Source organism: Nomia melanderi, chromosome 7, assembly GCF_051020985.1.
Source record: "Nomia melanderi isolate GNS246 chromosome 7, iyNomMela1, whole genome shotgun sequence".
Lineage (NCBI taxonomy): Eukaryota > Metazoa > Arthropoda > Insecta > Hymenoptera > Halictidae > Nomia > Nomia melanderi.
The window spans coordinates 655,484-679,764 of record NC_135005.1 but is presented as its reverse complement, the minus strand read 5'-3'; the positions used below and the strand labels follow the sequence as shown (position 1 = coordinate 679,764).

At 37.3% G+C, this 24,281-nt stretch overlaps 1 protein-coding gene across 3 annotated transcripts in view; it reads left to right on the top strand.

Annotated features, from left to right (window-relative positions):
* Positions 1–24,281, top strand: part of LOC116424242 (discoidin domain-containing receptor 2) — a 281,595-nt gene that overhangs the window by 220,778 nt on the left and 36,536 nt on the right. For all 3 annotated transcript variants that reach the window (XM_031970366.2, XM_031970370.2, XM_031970369.2), the window contains 5 exons: positions 3,921–4,260; positions 7,884–8,074; positions 8,325–8,509; positions 18,199–18,321; positions 21,763–21,872. In XM_031970366.2, coding sequence (XP_031826226.1) covers positions 3,921–4,260; positions 7,884–8,074; positions 8,325–8,509; positions 18,199–18,321; positions 21,763–21,872 — 949 coding nt within the window. The remainder of the gene's footprint in view (positions 1–3,920; positions 4,261–7,883; positions 8,075–8,324; positions 8,510–18,198; positions 18,322–21,762; positions 21,873–24,281) is intronic.

The following is a 24,281-nucleotide window of genomic DNA, read 5'->3' as shown; positions in this document are numbered from 1 at the left end:
CAACAATTTTTTATTTGCTCTGTTCTGATGCTTAAGCAACGCTCAATTTTTATTCCTTTTCAGAAACATAACTTTCCACTGTGACTAAAAGAATTGGTTCTTCTAAAATATAAAAATTTATTTGTGTTAGTTCTTATGTTATTATTGGCAGAGAAAATTAGATTATTCATATAGAACGTTATTTTCGATAAATCTTTAATCAGCACTACAGCTATCAAAGCTATAAGAAATCATTAAGTCATTGTAAATAAAATAATACTTACCCCTATCAAAAACACGCACATACAAATATTTCCATTAATTTTCGTTTTCCTTAATAAATGGCTCAGTTTACAAGATATAAATAGTTGGAGAATGTAACAAATTAATATGAAAAATACACTGAAAACACAATTTCCGAAACTTGCTGATTAATCTTGGAAGAGAATCATACTACAGTTATTTTCATTGGGAGACAATGATAAAGACATCTCTTGGATCATGTTTAAGAACCAACGATCGATATCAATAATTTTAATAGTCAGTCACATTTTTAATCAATCTCCCGTTAACAATGTGAACAAACAATGAATTTTCAGCGGATCTGAAGCGTGACTTCAAAACCATGCAATAATTCGTTTTACTTCCTACGAATTGAAGAAATTCTCGTAGACGAGAACCATTAGGACATTACATTCAGAATAAGATCAGGCTTCCGGTTTCCGGAGAATCTAGAACCCGTGCCCCGCCTGGTCAGTTTCTGGTCAGCAAGACCAGTAGCTCCACTGTTTGCATGGGAACTAACTTTCGTGAAATTGCGAACGAGCCCGTGGCCACGAGCGCTCGACGAAGGGATGAGTCTACGTCGTACCACCTGACGGGTCCGGTCCTCTCCGCGAAACAAAACCCCTTTTCACAATTAACCCCCGCCTCCGGAGTGAAGAATGTTTAATATCAGATTTCATACGGGATACATGGCAGGTAGACGGTTTGTCGGAGGTGACAGGGGAAAGAGGGAAAGAGACAGAGACAGAGACAGAGAAAGAGGGAGATGCACGCCAAGGCCACGTAAAAGCCGATATCAAACGCGACGACAGTTTTGTTTAGCCGGGAATAATCCTGCCAGGAATCCACGGAACACCGCGCGCGCGACGGAGTCCGGAAGACTTCATCGACGACTCCGCGCGGACTTCCGCACGCTTACGAGTCGAGCGTCTTTTTTCTCTGGCATCTTCCTCGTTGCTCGCCGATAATTTCGATGAACGGCCACCCGGTGACTAGATCGCGCTCGAACGTCTGGCGAGATTTTATTTAATGGCATAGACAGAACGAGGATTCATGAACATCCTGGGAGAGAGATATTGTTCTGGTGAAACTTGAAAAAGCGGAAAAATTCATTTAATAGCTAATTAACGGTCGTCTGAAGATGCTGAGGGCTCTGTTGTTCCCCTTGGAGTATTTTCTTCTTTGCTTTTTGCTAGATTAAAATTAATTAATTAAATTAAAAATTAATATTTTTCAATGGAAACTGTTTTTATCCGTGTGTAGAAATTTTACTGTAGTTATAACATTACAAATTGCATGAGATTTTGGACGTGTTGTAAAAATCTTTTTTAGAAAACTCCTCTGGAACTGATACTTTTATTATTATTATAGGTGCTATACTATGGGTGAATTTAAATTGCGAAAATTAAATTTTATTTATCTTAAAATGCAGAAAAATCAATATTTTTTGTTTTTAAGTAAAACTTAATCTTCAAAAAAGTTTCATTATAAAAAGGTGCTGAAGTTGCTGGTTCTCGTATCGATAAATGTTTGCAATGTAAAAGTTTAATTGCTTATTGCAAATGTGCGTAGAATGAAAATATTCGACAAAGTATCGTCCAGAGACGTATACACGGTAAAGTTATAAAAACTTAAAAAATTTGTGTACTTAAACGCTAATTCAGATTTTCTTAAATGAGATGCAAGAGGTGCGGACTTATTTATGTGGGTTAGTTCTTGAAATGCAAAACTGACAGGAGATGCATCTTTAACTTTAAAAATGTTTGTTCTTCGAAGTACATTTTTGAAAACTGTGTACGAGATTGCTCGTATTCTAATCTTATCCAGTCTTTTTGAGATTTTGCGGTTTTGTTAATTACATTATCATTTCAGTATTAAAGACTAATCTTTCTTGCTTATTTTTGAGAATATAAACAACAACGCGAAGCTTTATGACGAAATTCAATGTTAAATCTTAAAACATTTATTATTCGGTCTCTTTCCAAAAATGTTGGAATATGGGTTCGTCCATGCCTGAAAGATGTATTTTTAGTTTTTCATCAGTTGACTTTTATAATAAAAACATATATATGTAGAAATGAAAAGGTTTTTTAACTATATATAACAGTTTCTACCATTTGAATTATAATTAAATAAACGAGGTAATATCACATCAATCGCATGTTTACTATGCTTGTAATTATTAAATAAAAATGACAGATACATTTGTAGCCGACATACTGTACTCTAACCCTTCATTTAAAGTGAACAATTATTCTTTTAAATTCTATTAAAGTCAAGGAAGAAATGTGGTAAATGCTTGTAAAAATAATAATGTTCAAAATTGTTTCAATTTTAATATTATATTCATTCGTTTATTTTAAATTGTAGTATTGTATTAAATGAAACAAAGCGATGTACACTAGAAAAGATAGAATCATATAAAAATGTTCTTTCCTCGGTCTTGCTTCTCGCCGACACCTTACAGAAAATGGTGTCTACTTAAATAAAATGACGGTAATTTTTTACCAACGAAAAGAAAATCTGTATTTTTTTCGGTGCGGTTTGTTACGAAATTGGGTTTCTGAATTTTAGGTTCTTTATAGGTGAGGGAGATGATATCTTATTGTTAGTTAGAGTCAATAAATATGATCTACATACTTATCTTAGTTCGGTTTTAATACAGATTTGAATCCTACTACTAAATTTACCATAAAAAAACATGAACATCCAGAATCAGTAAATATAAAAATAAGTAACCCTGTTATGCAAAAATATAAATCTGTATGTTTAAAAAATTTACATAGGTATTACCTTCGTTCGTGTTTAATGAAAGTCAAAATGTTATTATCATAAAATTACTATAAAAAAAATCTGAACATCCGGAATTAACAATTATAAAAACAAGTAACCTAGTTATACCTATAAAAACAAATACCGACGTAAAAAAAAAAAAATAAAAAATGTTACTGATCCTGCGACTTTTAAAATTCATTCTTTCCACAAAAATAAAAAGCTTGTAACCCTTTATTACAGCATAATATCACGAGAAAATGAAAGTAGCCAGAGTATCTGCTTACGCTTGGTTTTCCCCATTTCTCGAAAGCAACGTATCACTTAACCAGTTCAGCATTATTAAAAATTTTATTGCGACGAGGTACCCACGAGCAATCCGTAATTAGACAACCGAATCGTTCAGCGATCCATCGATCAAGCAAATGGAAAATTCCGCGAAAGCCGGCGCGCGCTGCTTGATTATGCGCTCCGCGTGCACTCACTCGAGTGCCTTCTTTCCGCTTAATGATTCCGCGTATACTCAGCGGGCTTGTACCGCTAATATTTTCTGCCCCAAATGTTCGGGCCGTAACAAGGGCGTTTAGTCATGCCTGGCGCATGGCGCGACCCCATAGAAAAATTCATGATCCACGATCTTTCTCCCTTCCAACGGCCGTTTTTTAATATTCAGACAAAAAGGAGAATGAATGTGGAGCACGGCGCGCACGGTGCGCTCGTCGTGACATTTTTCAGTGACCCAATTTCGAACAATTTCCACGGTTGCATCGAACGACCGAGAAAGCGAACTCGTTTAAATCTGCCGTCCGCTTTTTGAAGTACGGCTGACGCGGTTGCGAATCGTTGCGTTTTATTTTTTCCTTTTTTCGTTCATTTTTGCACAGACGTGGCCCACGGCAACTTCACGCCAGAGGAAGCACCGACAACCGAGTCGCCGATCCAGAGCGACGTTTTTGTTGAGAAAAATGGCGCCGCGGAGAGCGAGCTTCCGGTCTCCACGGCGAAACACGACGATCCGACGTACATGGCAGTCGTGATCGGAGTGCTAACCGCCGTGATCCTCCTGCTGGCCGTTGCGATATTTCTAATTGTCTCCAGGCACAGGCAACGCAAGTGTTTCGCCAGTCCCATGACCGGCAAGGCGCCCTCTCATCTTGGATCCACTTGCGCCACCGTTGAGAAGGGCGCTGCATTGATGGCGTACACTTTGGAGGACGATGAAAGGTATCTTATCAATACAATTTTTACACCATATCGTACAATGATAATTCCTTTTATTCATACCATGCGATTATATGATCGTCTTTTATATACAGATGTTGACACATTACGGGCGGATGTGTAGTTTGAATATATGAACATGTTTAATTAATATTCATTGGGAAATAAATGTATCGAGTTGATGCAAACATTCTGACGTTTTTTGTACGTGGCTAACAAAAACATTCTTTTCTTCGAAAAAATGGCATCTGTTTTCAAACTGTTATAATTTATATAAAGGACACTTCTTCCTTTGGTGTTACTTTTGGTTTTGCTAGTGTACAATTTTTATCTTTATTTTTTATAAAAAAACGTTAAAACTTTTGCATCAACCTAATATTTTTAGAATATTTTTAGCGTTTCTCAAATATTTTCAAATAAATTTAAAAAATGTATTCAATTACAGTTAGACAACAAAATTGAAAATACTTTGAATTGATTGTTGAACGATTTTCAATCTTTCTTTCTGCAATATCTAGATACCATTGTCTATGTTTGTTCAAAATCACTAATAGTCTTTTTTTTTCATTGGGCGGTTATGTGGAAGATTTGATCCAATGAAATTTTGACAATGGATTCCATCAGCGCTAGACTGTTAAGCCTTCAACGGCCTGGCAGCCTTCCAGGCTGATCAATTCTCACTTTTCCTACCTTGTACATCATAGTCTATATTTGTTCTACATCAGCAATAGTTCGTCCTTTAAATTGGCTGGCTAACCGGAAGCTTTAGTCCAATGAAAACTTGAGCCCAAGATCCTATCAAATACCCGAAACCACAGCTTTATGTACATATATGAAAAATCAGCATAAATTATTTTATTCAAAGCCCAATTTAACAAATCATTTTCGTTTATATAAACGATGGACTACTACATCGATTGGCATATTGTGTATTTGCAATTAAATCATATGAATTTGAAGATGAGGAATTGATCACTTTTTTATCTTCATATTTTGGATGTAACCAATAGAACTCAATGGCTAGGTATTGTTCTTTGAAATAATTTCACTTCATTGAATATTTTCAATATTGATCTACATACTGTCTCTTTGATATACCTACCTACTCGTTACAAGTGCAAGCAAGTGAATGATAATATTTCAATATAAGGAACGTATTGTACGGGTAAATGGAAACGACGCGGTTGTGAAAGATTTGCGGCCTTCGCTGTTATGGTAAATATTGCTACTAATAATATTTACATTCGAGATAGGCCTACGGTTCCGTGCCTATTTCATATGTACCATGAGCTTAGATCCCGGCGAAACAATGTTTGCGAACCGTCGGCATGAAATTGACGCGGAGCAGCCTAAAGGAACATCGATAGTATTCACTTCTAACTACAATAATATACAAGTGCCGATTTCAAAGAGTCATAAATCATGTGTCGTGCACATTCTAATTCATTTTTTCATTCGCGGCAAGATACAACTTAACAAAATATACTCTTACAAAAGAATTGTCATGACTTTGAAGTTCTTGAAAATTTCAATTCCAAATTTTATTCCTGAGTGAACGAGGCGGTAATATATTTTCGAAATTCCAAAGTGGCCGTTGCGATTATAAAAATCCGCTAATACCAGGAGACGTCGTGGCATCCTTTTCCAACTTTACAACCATTCACGGCTCTCCGCAGTGACGGAAACCACCGTCCAATAAACTTTCTATCCGGCGTGCTCGTTAGTGGATGTCCAATAACGTCCAATAACGGACATCCTCGGGCAATATATCGAGTTTGTATGGCACGAATGTCTCCAGACGAAATCTTCGTAACTCGGCCACGTTTCAACGTTGATCTTCAACCTTGGCGCCGCTTTGCGCAACCTGATATCGCCGTTTCAAGGGAACGTCCTAAAAAAGAGCGTCGCTGCTCGCGTTTTCGAGTGCATGAACATTTTAGCATCCTTTGACGAATATGTAACATCCACTCCAGCTTGAACGACGTAACTTTCATGTAGAAAAGAGTATCCACTTGAAAAATGATGCACTTCCGTTCCCTGCGAAACGCGCCTTTAATGTCGGGTATTTTTTGATGTTGCACGCAGTGGACTATCCGCGTATGGTTCTATTATTATTCCTTTAAACGACTCATAAACGACTGACGTGCAGCGCGGGCATTAAACTGGACAATAACATAGGTGACAACAATCATAAACGAGGGGCAACCATTCGGAAATGTAGTAATAACCTGGTGTTTGATATACTAGAGGTCGTATGACGATGATTATCGCGGAGTATGTATGACCGATGAAGTACCATGGATTAGAAGCTTTTGATTACTTTCGGAAAATAGGAACTGGAGAATTACAGAATTCGTATTTACAATACAAGGCTTAGTTTGCAAACTGTTCTAACTGGATATTATCAGATTGTAATTCCGATTTGGAGGCATCAAGTACAGATAAGTTTTATGATTTTTGTTAGTAGACAGAAGCAACGTATAAAGTGATTTTATTTTTTTTATGAGGAAGGAAACGGCTATTTCTCAGAAAAAGAAGTAGTAATTTCGTATGGGTTGTTACGATTTTCCAAAATTTTGTTACAAATTGAAAGATCAATGAAATCGATTCATTATTATTTGGGATATAGTGATGTAAGGGGAGGTCGGAAAGGTCAGGATGGTTTCCAAACAAAAGTACACTTGCGTGATAGTTATGCAGTTTATTAAATACAATGACCGTGTTGGTCACGAACCGAATGCGACTGATGATCGACTTCGAATGCGTTGGCAATCGTGAAGCGCTTCCCTTTTAAACACCCTAACTTTGACAAGAGCGCGGCGACAATTCTAAAAATCTGCTTTTGCACGTGCCTTCTATTTTTCAAACGCTGCATATCCCATCAACTTCCGACGGAAGACTACGCCGCGCTACTATCAAGAGTCGGTTCTTACAGTGAGAAGTACAAAAGAATGTTGAATAATTTTAATCAATTTTCATTTTGACAGCATGAGTAAACATCATTGAACATTTGTAATTCACAGTTATTGTATTAATTCCTATCCTATATAGAAACCCTTTTTCTTCTTCAAAAAAGTGCGATTGGTCGTATGTACGAAAGAAATCGGTTATACTGTATTCCCCCGAACAAAGAACGTATCAGCAATTGTTTGCTGCATTTTTACATAAGTATATTACGATAAAATGTCTCAAAGATGGAAAAGTTCACCAACCAATACGTGTTTGTCATGGTAATATCACGATACTTTTAGAAATAAATCCAATACTCCGACCTCTCCTCGTTAGATCTCATCGGAATCGACGATATCAACAGCGCGACAAGCAGTTCATCGTGAAAACCATCCGAACGATCGCTTGTAACTACATTTAAACCCTAGTCCAACCTTGTAGATTTATTTCTAAGGGGACACGGATACACAGATACGAGTCGGTTAAGCAAAAACCCCCGACAGATCGTCACAGAACGGAAGATACTGTGAAATATGAAATATCCCCGCGCATCCGGGGAATTCAGTTCTCCAACTCCCGACGTCCCCTGACCTCCATCCGAGGTCCCGGACGATATTAACGCGGATTCCCGCGGTGGTTGACGGTTGAAACGAGTTCCTCTTTCTTTCTGTCAACAGATACGCCGGCGGTTCGCTGCCGACGTTGCCACGGGACCTGGGCAATCGTCTTCTGGACATCGTGAAGCTCGACGACTACCAAGAACCGTACCAAGCATTAAAGTACGCCCCGTACTACAGCTACAGCACCGTTGTTATGGAGATGAAAGACATGATGCTGAACAACAAGAGCACCAACATCAATCACTCAGGTATGCCGCGCTCGTGCACACCATCCGGCCTCGTGTTGTTTTACACGCATATACGCGCCAGCGTATATATTTATACCAGTACACATTAAATGGTTGCCACGAGTACACGCGAATCCTCCGGTATATACGTACGGCGTATACTAAACAACAAAGCATTCGCCTGACCACAATCAATACATCGCGCCTCTCCCGCCCACCTTTTGCCCCTCTGTACCGTGTGCCCGTTCCTCCTTTGCTATATCATCCACAGCGGTGTACGCGAACGGTGCAGTTGACACATCGTACGATTATGCGGTACCGGAACTCGGCACGGTGCCCCTGCTCAACCAGGACGGCACGGGACGAGGCACAGGCCCTGCCGTTTCCAGCAGTACCAGCGACCAAGACAGCCTCTTCTCCAAGACTTCATCGCGGGGCAAGACGGAGGACAAGAAGGTACGTCCGACAAAGGTCACTGTTTACGCACGTTTCACGCTTATTCATGCGATCGCGCAAAGGGTACTCGGGGTAGAGAAGTCTCATCTCTTTTCTTTTTAACCGTTTAAATGCGGACTACGATCGCGGTTCTCTCCCGTTGCATTAACAACATGAACAAGACGCTGTTTATCGGTATAGTTTTTGCAAAACACACTTGCATCGAGTAATACAAAATGCTTACACTTACATTTACTTATGGCAAGTATATGTGTTTATAAAATTATATACACTGCGTATTTTACACATATTCAAGGAAACTGTTCCGCGATCAAACCGATAATTAAGCTTTGCTTGGCAAACCGTCTATGGGCAATATGGTGGATGATAGGTCCAGCTTGACCTATTGTAGGAAGCTGTCTTGATCGTTGAAAATAAAGTTTTTGAATTGTGTTTTCTTTTGTACTACCTACAGAATTGTGTTTTATAAAGATACTATTGTTGCATATGTGTTTTTTCTGCGACGGCGGTTCTTGGATCTGCTTTGATTCAAATTTTCAAGGACAATAATTCACAAATACTTCATTTGACATTTGATTTAATAAGATTATCAAGTATGCTTCAAAATACACCCTAGATTAAAAGAAAGATTGATACCTTTGCAGTATATAAACATAGAATATTTATTCAGTTTAATTGCATTTGGTTGAACATCTTCATCAGAGTCCTCCAAAGATCCTCCGAAAGACTTTCAACATTACACTTAATATTTAATAACCTTGTAAATTTTACAATGTACTTTTGAAGTCTAGATAAATGTGCATGCGAAATTCTGAGTTTCTAACGTGATTATCCTTAACTTCTACAAAACTACTGCCATATATATGTACATTTGATTTTAGTTTAACATTAAAGTCTATCGAACAGACACTTGCTTTATTTTCTTATGTTTTTTATAACTGCCTCCGTCTGTCTTCGTATTATCCAATTGGTATCACTTTGAACAAAATAAACTGCAGTTAAATACAAGGGACGCATTACACCTTTTATGGAAAAAAAACTACATGGACCACGATGTGTATCCACGCGTGATGATAACAAACGAATACATTGTAAACTATTGAAGGCACGAAGTAATATGTTTAATAGTAGCAATACAAATCCAGGCGTCATAGTGATGGAAACTATCCTATTTATGTCTTAAACAGTTTTGGTTGAAACTAAAATAAGTTTTTAAACATTTCGGATCCCTTTCAATGTGTATTCCAATTTTGCATAATTCTAAGTGAAACACTGTAGGAACGTGAAAATACAACAGCTGTAAAGCGGCGGTTAACAAGGACGGAAAATAATCGCGATATGCGATCGAGAACAAAGTAAACTGTTGGAAGTGTAGAAATTCAGCCATGTTATCGTACGATCTATAAATAATGACCAGCCAACTCTTGGTCAAATGTGCCTGTGTTTCTGCAGTAACCGTTAAACGTTCTCCCCATTCGTCGAGGGAAAGCTAGCAATTAATAATTTAAATCAATATGGAGGAACGAGTGCAGACCGTTTGGGGTAGATATAACTCCCGCGGGTACAGTGTGTTAGAAATTTTATTCCGGTTTAAAATTTTTATTAGAAAATTGCGCTCCTCGGAGATTCTAAAGCGAATGACGTGCACTCCAATATAATTCTGTTCCTAGAACACTTCTTTCCTGTTCCCTAGCCAAATTCTCAAGAAACAGTGTCTTTATTTAGAAGACGACATAGTTTACTATCAAATCAACGTCTATCACAATTCAACAGAATCGAAATAATTTATTTCATGAAATGAAAGAAAAATTAAGATTTATTAAAGTCATTCCTATACCGCGCTTGCTTTTGTAATCATAGCGCCGCATAACTTGCAAAACGTAATAAAATAAACGTACCAAGTATGCTTAATAGTACTCATATGCTTCGAAATCAAATTAATGAAAAATTATCTTGAAATTTTGTTCTCGTAATATAATGTCTACGATGAAGAATTTACATAAACATTACGGTTTGGTGATTATTCTTTCAATGTTCTTGCATATCATGAATCTCCATGAAATTCGATTTCTTTTATAAAAACCAGGAAAATTAAATTTTGAAACTGGATAAAAAATTGTATCGTCCACGAATTGCTGACGCGGCAGTGAACGCGTTGGAACAACTCAACGTCGAGCTGATTGCCATTTCTGACTTCCACTATAACCTGTATCAAACAGATAGATCCCTGTGACAATCGATAGCTGGATGACTCATGTAGTCACTAGCCATTACCCGTCGACAGCTCTGTTTGCTCTCATTCGTCTTCTTTCGAGATCGAACATTGATGATAAAATCTACCATAAATCTTTCGAGTGGCGCTTCGCTTCACTATCCACTTAATACGTATTCACTCTAACAAGTACAACGTACCGTATATCCGGAATATCGGAGCACTGCGCGCTGACTCCCAGAAGGTGAAAACGGAGGGTTGGGAAAAAAGCGAAAGAGGTACGCACGTTGAACAGGTCGACGTCGAACGCGCTAGACGTTCCCCAGGGTTCCCTTTTCGCATAAAAAATTGCCAGATTGCGACTAAAGGTTAATAAAAGAGCGCCGGATCGATATCACCCGAGTCTTCTTCAAATTGTCCAATATTTCGACAGAATCTCGAAAAAATCGCTACTATTATTCACGAAAGGATTGCAAAGAATGTTTTTTATTAATCTATGTAACTTTTTAATTGAATATACTCTAACTTATAGTATGTGAGATAAACTTTATAAAAATATAAATCACACGAGCTAAATTAATTTTAATGTCGGTCATATATATAAAATATATATTGTTCGGAGTTATTAGTGAGTAACTGTATATCGATATTTCTCGCGGAATGGATATGAAACTTACACGTACCGCGATTCTATTCGAGCTACAATTTAAAACCTTTTATTATATTACATTCATTGCGTTTACTAACATACAAATATGCAAATTTCTAACTATAAAATATATATTTTGAAGATCCATGGAATTTAAAAATATTTAAAAGTATCATAGTTAATATGGACATCGATACTCAACCACGAACAAATCATAACATAAAAATATTTGCCAGAAAATATAATTGGTCATCAGTTGTAAGCATAGGTACAGGCATAGGTTGTTATTACAACAGTATATCAAAATGCTGAATGAGTGACCCTAAATAATCACCACAATGACATACCGAAATAAAGACTCCCGCCATACACGCGTTCAACCCCAAGCCTAAAGCGCGACAAGCACCGCCAAAGGTTACTCACAGCCAAACAAGTAAAGTATCGCGTATTCAGGCCCGCTTCCGCGCAATCTGCAGAATCATTCGATTGATCGATTCGCCGATATATAAACGAACTGCCATCAACGGGATGCGTCGAACCCTTTCGTGGATACCCTCGGAGCAACCCTCGTGGAATGTATCATCATTACGCGGTCCGGTGCCTTCCGGACCAGTACGCTCTGTTAATTGCGGAGAGAAAGCGCGTCGTGTAATCACGTTTGCAATCCTATCTACCCGCTCTCCCTTTCTCCCTTTCTCTCTCTTTTTCTCTCTCCCTCGCTCTCCGTTGTTCCCGTTTCATTCGCAGTGCCGGTGTTTCCATCTCCGTCGGCTCGCGTGCCGACATCGCGGGAATATTACGCGAGGGGGCAGCCAGGGGGGTTGATTCGACAACCTGCGCCTAAATCGCACCGCCGCGATCTGCCGGAATAAAAATACGCCACGCGAAATTTGTAGCACACCGGTGATTTATTCCTTGCTGCGCGTACGCGGAGGGCACGACAGACGAGTGCGACGTATTTTTCGGGAACACCGGCCCCAGTCGCGTACATTTTCCGACGTATATTCGGCGCACGGTGCCATCAAGTTCTAAATCAACGACTTCCGCGGAAGGGGACGGAAGGTCAACCAATCTGCACGTGAAAATTCCAGTCGGAATCTTTCACTTTCCGCGCTGCCGTCAATCTTCTATCAATTGCCGTGAAACCGAAAGTATAGAGCGCGTCATTTCTGCTCGGTGTGATGTGTTGAGATAAAGGCGCGTATTATACCCGCGTACTAAAAAAGATTCTACTCAATGCTGAATGTGCTATTATATGATAATGAAATTCTAATGTAATCATGTAATTACATTCAGTATGTAAATTAGGTATTTTCGGTATTAAATATGTTATTAATGATAATTCAATTGTAATATAATATCATGTAGGAACAGTATATGGGGACATATTGAAGTTTCGTGGTTTTTAATAAAACGATATATATGTTTAGAATAAATAAGTAAAGGAATATTAACAGAAAATTCGCAGTATCGCTAGTATCGTTACCGTTATCGCGTATACACAAGTCATCTGCTCCCTCTACCTTTCGCACCTTATATCTACGCATTCTCATTCGTTTTCTCTTTCATGTACCCTTTCTCTCCCTTTTTCCCCCTCTCTTGCACTCTCTTTGTTTTTCGCATCCATACATCACATTCGCGCAATGGTGGACACACTTGCTGTTTTGACAACAACTCTGAAGGCCACGGCCTTCCAATTTCGTTGATCCTATTTTGTATATCTGTCGACACGACCAGGCTCGACCATTATGATCGGTCTGATACGGCCATTGATCCCTACATGTCATAATGATATAGTCTAATGTAATCCCGGAATTCAACATGTAAATATGCCATTTGAAATATTCAGTTTAATTACTTTATGCACGAATTTCAGTGTAATTACTTTATGGACGAATTTCAGTTTAATTATTTTAAGTAGCACGTATCTACATTTCATTATACGTTGGAATAAGTAAAAATAGTGAATATTAAACTTGAGATTTTGTAGTAAAATATACACAATGATTTCATATTAATGTCACAGGGCACATAGGCTTGTTTAACATCTCATAAGACAAAGAAAAAACTCTGAACAATAGTGAACTATAGACCATTTTTTCTCTTATCTTATACTATTAATTATAATTTGTAATTTCTTGTTACTGTGAGATATGGTTATGTTATGTGGCATAAACTTGACTTAAAATCATAAAAAATTTGTACAGAAAAAAGAACGATAATTTTTATTAGTTTGTATCTAATTAATTATTAAATTTATTTATAAAATATATGTATATATATTTATATTTATAAATAAATATATATACGTATTTAGTTATTTAGTTATTTATACATTAATTAATTTAGTGGTTTACATCTAATTTATCAGTTTACATACATGATTAAACTATTAACATTATTAATAATATTGTCACATATTTACGAACTCTGCATTAATGCGAAATGTTTATAGAATTGCAATTGAACATTATATCGAATCATTTGTATGTAAATAACAATAACACTCATACTTTATGTCGATCATGACATAATCACACTTTAATTTTATAATTAAAATGACGTATTTGTTAGATTATTATTTTTTCCTGATTTAACACATAACCATAAATTAAACAAGTACTTGATTAATTTACAATCATCTCATTCAATTAATTTTTCAATCTTTAATTAAAATGCACACTTTAATCACTGGTACTTCAAAAGTTTTCAAAATCAATATTTTATTGAGATCGTTTTATGGAAGAAATTTGAAATTTGGAAAGGATAGTCGTTGAAGTGGAATTTCTTCGTCTAGATTCTCCGTTCTGAACTGAATAACTTGGTATGCAAGACATCGATCTTCTAAGTAGCTGTACTTTCACACTTACAGCATCTTTCGACCAGCAAGGATCCATTCAGAGCGTCGACGAATTGCTTCCTCTAAGCCTAATATTCGAAAATGACTGCCTCCTGCTTCTTCGGAAATCCAGAACCGATGGATACCCTGTCGTTTCGCTCGCTCTCTACTCGTCAAAGAAGGTTCTTACATATTCACGTCGATGATGAGATCTCAAATCGCACGTTCGATTTCCGCAGAAAATAACTAAATTGATTAGAGCACTATGTTACGAAAACGCGTAAGAGAATTTTTGTAAACGCAATATATTTCTACAACAATAAATTAATATAATATGACGCACATCATATTAACGTCTTTTTACATCAAATTCATATAACGGAGTGACGAAATAACAAATATGAAGCATTTGCTATAGAACATTTGATATGGTTGATCATATAATATATCTAATTGTCAACTTCTAACATCCCACAAGTTATAATAAAAACAGCCTCACAAAATGCTCATCTATACTGCGGTTCGTGAATTTAACCAGAAACTTATATATTATTAAATAATTGTACTGGTACGAAAGTTTTGGAAATTATTAAGTAGAGATATTTTTTTGTATATTTTCACCTTTCCTGCTTATGAGTACTACGATTTCGGTATCACCTTGCATACTTTTAATATAACATAAGAAAACGATACACTGCATGAATTTGCAAATTATACGCCGCGATGAATTAATTTTAAAATGTGACGTTTAATTTTCAAGTTCTTATAAATTCTAATGTGAACATACCTATAAAATATAAGACCCTCCAGGTGTTTCAAGAAAATCTTGCATAAAAATAAAGAAACTGAAGTAGGTAGTTCAACACATACACTGCAGCTCCATAAAAAAGTGCTTCAAAATGTATTTGCATAACCTGACCTCCAAGTTAGTGTAATGTATAATTTACAACATAAGTTTAATTCATTCGTGAATACAGCTGCCACACTTTAATATTAATGTATCATAATAAATTGACGATTTAACTCCTTGCTTTATGGTTTCTTCCATAGCTGCACTTCCTAGCACTACATACTTTAGTCTTAACCCCTTATTAAAATACCACACCTGACAAACCGATATCATCACAAACATGTTGAAAGGTGATTTTATTCGCGTCCTTTTTACCTGTAAAACGTATTTTATTGCATTGTACTGATTTTTGCTATTAAATAAATAATCTACGGCACGTAATAACCATGTCAACCCTTAATCGGAGGGTGCGTATACATTCGCTTCGATTAATCATTAACATAATTGCTGTAAATTAATTATACGTTAGCGTAAAAATGTAATATTATATAATTGTTAAGGCCACTTACAGCCTTAACGTTTCGTCCGACCCCTTAAAACCATCGTACTTTTTAGTTTGTATACACTTTTTATGTTTTCTAAGGCTTATTGTACATTTGGTAGTTTTTTCGGAATAATAGGAGCCTTCGTCCCGTTCACAACTTGCAATCGTCTTTACGGTATTACGAGAAGGGACCGTGGCAGCCATAAATCCCTGAACCCATAAGGCCCGCGATTATTGCTGTAGATTTTCTTTGCCTATTGTTTACATCTGGTGTCCAGTCACCAGTAATTTTAACTCTCTTGCCCGTCCGTTAGCATGTGTGACTAAGGCCAAGCGTTTCTTGCCTTTTACCTGCCACGGTCGGCGATTGCAAACGGGACGAATTAGTTATTAACTTTAGCAACTAGGAAGACTAGAAGGGAAGGGACTGTGTCTCCCTTCCACAACCATTTCAGATCGAAAAGGGCCAACCAGAACGTCTTCACCCCCGCGAAGACGACTTTGCGGAGGTGTCGTCGAAGACGATTCTGGGAGGCCCAGGGAGTCGAGAATCATAGTTGGAAACAAATAGTCAAACAAGCAAATAGAGAGCATCGAACATATTTCGAGTCACTACACTGATTTTCACAAGTAAATACAGTCCACTTCACAAACCTAAAAATTCGCACAAAGTTAATTCGGCGTGCGACGTACTAGTTTAACTACCGAACATAGTCGGTGGAAAACAAGGTACACGACAATAATAATCATTGTAATATTAGTAAATTTCATAATGTTTGCAAAATAATAACATACAACACGGTATAAAAATCAAGACAAATAAACAAAACAATTGCATACCCGTTTTGCATCTACGTTTACTCCAATATTTACTTTTTGATTCAAAACAATCGAATGCCATTTAAGTTGGTTAATCCCTCTTTGAAACCTACGTCACTCGTCTAACGTGTAATAAAACGAAGATTTAATGAATAATTAAACAAAGTGGATACAACAACTAAAAAAAAAAACCGAATTACAACGTCAATTGACGTGTTACAAATGAATATTGAGATATCTCTAATTATAATATGTAAGAATGTTTAATTATCAATGTTGCCTTCGAAGCAGATATCTCGAGTTGAGTCATAAGTACAAGATGTAGTCTCGGGTCGGAAGATATTCAAGTAATGATAAAACGGCAGACAGGGTCATGCAATAATTTCTATCTCCCTCAAAAGAACGAAGTGTCCGGTGAGCTTATAAACGATGGCGCCTCTCGGGAAGAAGGATCGTACGTAGTGGGTTAGTATCCAGTCGAACGAAGGGACCACGAATCGGTCACGCGATTCCCGCGGCGTGCAACTAGATTGATTCGAGCACAATGCTCCGAAAGTGGTCGTCTACGTCGGGACGTCTGCGGGTGATTGACACCCGACAGCACCACTCGAAACAGTCAAAACATTTCGGGTGGGCGCGCGTCGGGCCTGGCCTTGACGCATCGTAGGCTACGCCAATCATTGTCCACGGCGTGATCCGTCATTAGACCGAAACGGGTGTACACCGAAAACGACGAAACGCGGGCTATCGATGTAGCTTTACAATGGCCAGACGTCGGAAGTTATACCCGTCACGTACGATTGGCCCTTTCGGTGGACCCTCGTCGCGATCCCGGTCTCCATTTTTGTGTCACCGTGTTCGGTAACAGCAAGCATTACGGGACAATCGGCGTCATCGGGAACCGTCGCACGAACGACAAACGTGTATCTCGCGATACACGAGCATGATAGAAATTACTCGATATCTCTCTATACACTCACAACTAAAACATTTTAGAATTTGCTTGTAAGATACTTTACTTTTTCGTCGTTAATATTTCAAACGATTAAACGACTCTTCATCAGCCTCTTAATTGAACAATACTTCTGGTCAACGTTTTATAGTGATGAGCATTAAGGAAATATAGTTTGTAGATAGTATTGTAGATGTGATTGAACAAAATGTAAGAGTTGTCAGTGGTATAAACGAGAAAAGAAAAAGTTACAGGACGAGAAAATTGAATACGAATGAGTTAATTCATCTTGTTCCATCAACAAGTTGAAAGCAGCAGAATCACTGATTTCACTTTAACTCTGTTTATGTCAAAACTTTGTGCATACAGACATAGGTAAATACTTACATCAGTTCTTTTATCGATAATTCGAAATTCCTTTATTTACCACGTCGCAATTCTACACTGGTTTCTGTTTTCCGAATTAGAAATACAGCTAGAAAATTCAAGAAATAAGAGTAAATATTATGTAAATTACATTGCTGAACTTATCATTACATTATATTATCTCATATTATAATGCTTCCATGAATTTGGATCACTTTCATTGACGATACAGGACAAGCATGTCAATTGTCAGAGGCCAAAATGAAGTGCCTTGATAAGTAGAGATTCATCGAAATTTATAGCAGCAATCCCGCCACTTAAATTATTGTAAACCTGTTGGGACGGTATAATAGATCAAAGTGAATTTACGGGGCCGGAGATCGAGGAATAATTCATCCGACGATCGTACTGCGCCAACCCCCTGTGTACCCCTACGCTTTTGGCGCGGTTAGCGTGATCATAGATCGTCAATTATCGGTCGATACCACGGAACGATGCATTGTTCTTTTCTGTTTCAGTCCCCGACTCAACAGGAGGTGCTTTCGGCCCTGAAGAGACGTCTGGAACAGACCAGCGTCCCGCTCTTCCCACGGCATCGCCTCCGCATGCTCTCGAAACTTGCCGAAGGGGCTTTCGGAACGGTAACGACATTGTTATTATAGTTGGACACATCTATTTTAAATTAGACACGCCCACAGAATGATCGGGACTGGCGGTTTATCATGGCTACTTTAATAATGAATTATCTCGCAATGATTGAACCTTAGTACTACACTCCGTATCGGGTGAATCGATGATTACGTTCTTCGTTATTTTGTTAGCTCCAGGGTGCAATCGCTATTAGAAGGAATTAATTTGAACTTCATAAAAATTATTCACATTAAAATGTTTCGTAAAAATTTGAAGATAGATCATTCTTTGGATACTTATGTGAATCGATCATAGGTTAAAATAACTAATTTTACTTTCCAAGTGTTTCTAAATTTTAGTTAGTTTGCTTACTCTTTTTACTAATCGTTCAGGTAAATGGATAACTCGTATTTCTTTGCAAATAATGTTTTTAACACGTTAGTAAGCATTTGGTGAAATAATCTAATACTGCACAAACAACTATTCGAAACCAAAAAATTGTTCCACATAATTAGCAAGCAGTTAATGACCAAACTTAACAGTGGTTGTTGTGTTAGCTGATCACAGCTATAATTATTTCCGCTACCACTAACTACCTGTACGTTCTTTCCACCCGTATCATATTTCATTTAAACTGAAACTCTCGATAACCTTAACGCGCGAATCCCGGCATCGCTGTTTCGCAGCGTCAAAGCAAATTCGGTCCAGACAATTTCCGCAACATTATCATAATACACTTCCATGTTCTGGAGTGTCACTTTACCGCGCTGACGCGGGGCATAGCTAGTGTAACGTCATCGAGCCGCGAGGGTTGAATTACACACAACCGTTGCAACGCGACGTTGCAACAAACTGCGAGTTCGCGAGTCGCGATCGCAAACAGATAGAGGCACATCGGTTCGACTCGCAAACGTAACCCGCCGGCTCGCCTTTCCGTTGTTAAACGACGACAGAGAAATCAATCCGCTTGTTGGCTGTGCACGGCCAACTCGCCATCGGACGCGCGCGCAACAATACGTCGATTAACGAAGTGTCTGCGCTGTTATTCTTCCCGTCACAATAGCGCCTCGTCTATCTCGTCGAGAATAATCAGTTTAGCGCGCGTTAGAGCGGCTAATAATTCCCTTTTGTTTCCTACCCGGCCGCCGCGCCGCGCCGACACGTCGTTAATGATTGGCCGAGAGACGCCTTGCCCGCGTTTCAGCCGCGTCAGCCTCGACTGTTGCATACCCGCCTGCACGCAATCGCGACTTCGACGTCAAACGCGCCAATCTCGGCAACCCGTTGCTACGCGCAATGAGCAACGTGCTTGTCAATGAAATGCTTGAGAATCAAAGCTGAACAAAGTTCTGTTTTACCGTATCGGCCGGTTCTATTGGAAAATCACTCGTTAATGTGATCAAAATCGATGTAAATAACTGAACTTCAAAAGTATTACAGTTTATCTTTATTTTCGAACTGTAGTTCATATTTACGCATTTGAAATGTGTTACTAAAATAAAAAGAGTAATATTTGGCGGCAACTTGCTTGGAACCACCGGTGGTACACGCTGACGTCAAAGTATGATTTTACACACGAACTTTGTTTATACGAACGAAATTTTAATAGTGACTGATTAACTGAATACTAGTACAATTTCTATTATCTATGCTATTTGTCCATTGAAATGAACGTCTAATGAGAAGTTAACTTTTGTAATGTTAGTTATTTATTATTTTATCCCCTACAAGATCTTCAATTAATTTCATGCTAATATATTGTATTAATTATCACAAGCTATTTGTTAGGTATTACGTTTACTTTTTAGAATTAGAATAAATACAAAATTAATTCATTAATCATTATTTACTTACAGAATTATTATACTTGCAAATTATTATAATTTTTCAATTTCTAAAGTTTGTAACACTATTATGTAATTAAGGGTAAATATTTTGTGGAGGCTTGTTATAAACAGCTGACAAATGAATGAACTATTTATTACATATATAACGACCTGATTATATGAACCAACTTGTTTCTGACAAGTTCGTATAAACGGAGTTTGATTGTAATTGTAAATGACAATAAGTTTTTCATTGAGATAAAAGTCATTCAGATGGTATGGAACATTGTTTATTCCTTTGCTCCTTATTTATAAATAATGGATTATTTCTCATTTGGATTTCGATAAAGAAACATAATTATAAGCTATTTAGAAACACTATGTCAATCGATAAATTGCTTGTCACACTATTCCTTACATACTTAAAAACGTAATAATTTATCAAGAAACGAAGTAATCCTAACAACCTGCTTCTCCTTCTCAAAAAAAATAAAAGCTTGCAATACATACCTCAATAGAAAATAATAAATCAAAAGCAATTGATGAACACTGACGTTCCAAATAAACAGTTTCACAACTCGAACGAGCAATATAAAAATTGTAAATACCAACTAACCAATTAATGCCAGTTTCCCTTCGACGGTTGTGCGAGTGTTAATCGCTCCCTCGACTTCCGGTCGGACTACCCGCTGTGAGTGCTGCAAACGCCCGGTCCAATGTTGTGCAATAAATTCACGAGCGACGAGTAATCGAATTCAGGGATCATCTATTCTCGTTAGACGAATTTATGACTATAACGGAACGAAGCGTTCCGGTTTCTCGATTTTTCTTCTATAGTAAACGTACTAAGTCCAGTGAGCTGATTGTCGATCAAACTTTTCTTCGTTCGCTTGGACGAATGTTAGGCAAAATATAATCTGATTAGATGTCATGACTAATGATTAAAATGAAATTTTTATTTCACTGGAAATTTCTAACTATAATTATTAATTGGAACTCACCGTAATTAGCTCAATTCTAGCTCAATTTATAAGATATCGGAAGAAAGAACCGCGGACGACCATGGATGGATCTTTTCATAGTCATATTTTACGATAATACTTATTTGAACCTACTTCTTTTTGTTTATTCTTCGAATAGTTAACTGCGATATAGTTTTACTATACTTGAATTAAAGTACGTAGTTAGTACGTTCCGTAGTACGGAACTAAGTAAGTAGTTCCAAATTTTACATTCAGTATAGGTTAATAATTATCTATAAAAGATAGCACAAGTCTAGATAGTTCGACTACAATTGCATAAAATTTTGAGCGCAACTTATATAAGTTGCTCACAGTCTTGTAATAGTTATCAGTCAATATAAGAAACTGATCAATTTAAATAGAGTCTGTTTCCTTTTCTTAAGAATATTAACGATTTGAAAATAAAGTAACAACGTTCCTAAATTCTAATGAATATTCCCCTAGTTTATATTCTGTGCACTCATATTTGTCGTAAGTGTATAAAATCCGCTGCCTTGTAATAAGTAAAAGCATAAAATAATTAGATTACATGCTGCCCAACTCTGGCCTAGAATAACGTACAAAATAATTCCGGTGTAATGTGAGCAAATTATGCCCTTTAAAGGTGTACGTGGCGGAAGCTGAAGGGATTCCGGAATACGGAACGACGACCACCGTTGGAAAGCGTCTCGTCGCCGTCAAATTTTTACTGCCGGAAGCCAGCGAGAAGGAAAAGTAAGTATATACGCACACACGCAAGTGTATATACATATAGATACACAAGTACATATACATTTATATACACATTTATACGTACAGTCGCGTACCTGTATCGCTGAAGCAATTTGCATTCCGTTCCGTTGTTACAGCGGCTCGATCGTGCCACCGCCACTTCCTTCATCTCGTTCTTCCGCCACGCCGCGCGATAAACATTTTATAGCCGTAAAGAACGCTCGATTACACGGGACGTGATTTTACGCGAGATTTGTTCCGCCATCCGGCGAAGGTGGACCGTTGAAAAGTGAAATGATTGTTTGAGAGTAACGGAGGGACGAGAACGGCATAGGCGAGAGCTCGATTAATTAAAATTATATTCGCCACGGGGTTATTTCACTTTGATTGGACAGCTTTATTCGTGGAATAAAGGGCTATGGTGGCAACACCTGAAACCTATAACCAAATTATTGTGGCAGCTGCGACACTGCCATTGCGACCTTCTGCTTTTCTTCTTACTGTAAAATGAAGATTAACAGGGTTGCCATCTTCCGCGATCTACATCGTTCAAACTTAATAATTGGAACTTTTAAATTGTGCCTTGGAATATGTACAGTCAAATTTTGGAAACATGCTTTGAGGAATTTCTTCTAGGGTCTCCGTCTGTCTGGACTGTTAGTCACTCAATTAAATCGAATCGCCGAGATTCTTCTGTAGTTTCTGTTCTACACACACTTTTTTGGATAACTTTGTGAAATTTTCAAGTAACTTGGCGCTTTCCATACGAGCGTACTGCCATCCGATAGGCGCGTCTGTTGATACTTTATCTATCAGAAGCCTATAATAGGCTTTGCGATGGCTGCACTACATATATCAAAAAGGGTTATGTCACTCAAAATAACTTACTGGTTCGAGAGTATAATTGATATTCTTATTGAAAAATTGATTAAGAAATCCTCAAGTATTGATCGTTGATATCTCCAAAAAAATTATTAAATATCCGCTAGTAACTAAAATGTTCAGTTGTTGATTATTTTTCTTCTGAATTCTTTATTTTGTTTATTTTCATTTATGGAACTAAAACCTTTTACTTCCGATACGATAGATTTATTGATTTGTCGGTGTAAATTTATATTTATGTATCGATTTTTTTATTATTTATATTTCGATTATCAATTTATAAATAGAGCCTTGAGTGGAGAACTCTTACGTTTATGAAATTGTAGACCAACATCCTATTCCTCATAATAAAAAGGTATTGTATTTATTTTATACAAATTATTTCAATTGCAGTTGAAAAATATTCTTATGGAACGGTTCTACTCTGAAAAATGTTTTTCACGTTTCTATTTTAGCTTGTATATTTTCGTTTTGAGGAAACGTTTTGTATCGAATTTCGATAAACTCAATTCCACAATAGTCAATGGCAACAACAGATAACATTGTCCAGAAACCCACAGAGTCCGGAGGCTGCCATTGCATTGGATTTCACGTAATAGCTATAAAACCTTCTGGGTCCTGGGAACGTGCAAATCTTCCAAACTAGTGATTACAGCCAAAACCGCATGGCGATATCCTTGAAGGGTTATTCCCATTTGGGAGAACGTGCTTCCTACTTTTATACCCATTATAATCATTATAGATAAGACAAATTTAAATGATTCACTGAAAATACAAACTGCCAAGAATGACGCACTTCCAATTATACATATTTTTAAAAAGGCCAATTTCAAGAATTACCGTTTCCAAATTTTAAAAAATAAATGGTAAAACAGAGCCAAAATTTTATAAGAAGCTACAAAAAGAGTAATTTTCTAAAGTTTGTAATTTCGTAGTAAAAAGAATTTACTATCAGAAAAATATTGTTGGACGTGTATTATTTCTTCGACATTTTTTCATTATACATTATTTTCAAAATAAACATTTTTCACAATCGTTGTCACCAATATCTTTTACATATTTTCTTGCATTTGACAGTTACGTTTCTATTCTCTTCCCTACCTTCATTGCTTTCGTAGGTGTTTAATACTAGGGCTGTTCCGATGCAAAATAATTTTCGGCTGTCACGTACTTGTTTCTGAAATTTCATAACTACCAGAATTCTCAACGTTCCAAATAAATGTTTGCACACACTTGTTCCAGAGAAGTTACAATTTAACAGTGCGCAACAAAAGAATCGATCTTTCCGCTTGAAAAAGGCTAATACTCTGTTGAAACAGTTTTGAACGCACGGTTCGATTGCAAAATCTTTAATGGCTCGAGGACGCGGTTCGAATCTATTTATCCGGCCGAGCAAAAGGTAACATAGGTCGTGATGCAAACCGATTCAAAGTGCATCAGGCGACCGTCCAGCCGAAATGATTGTCCTGTACATAAAATTCATAGTGGAGGTCTGTACCGAATGTCCCGGTTTCCTCCGAAAGCCGGCGG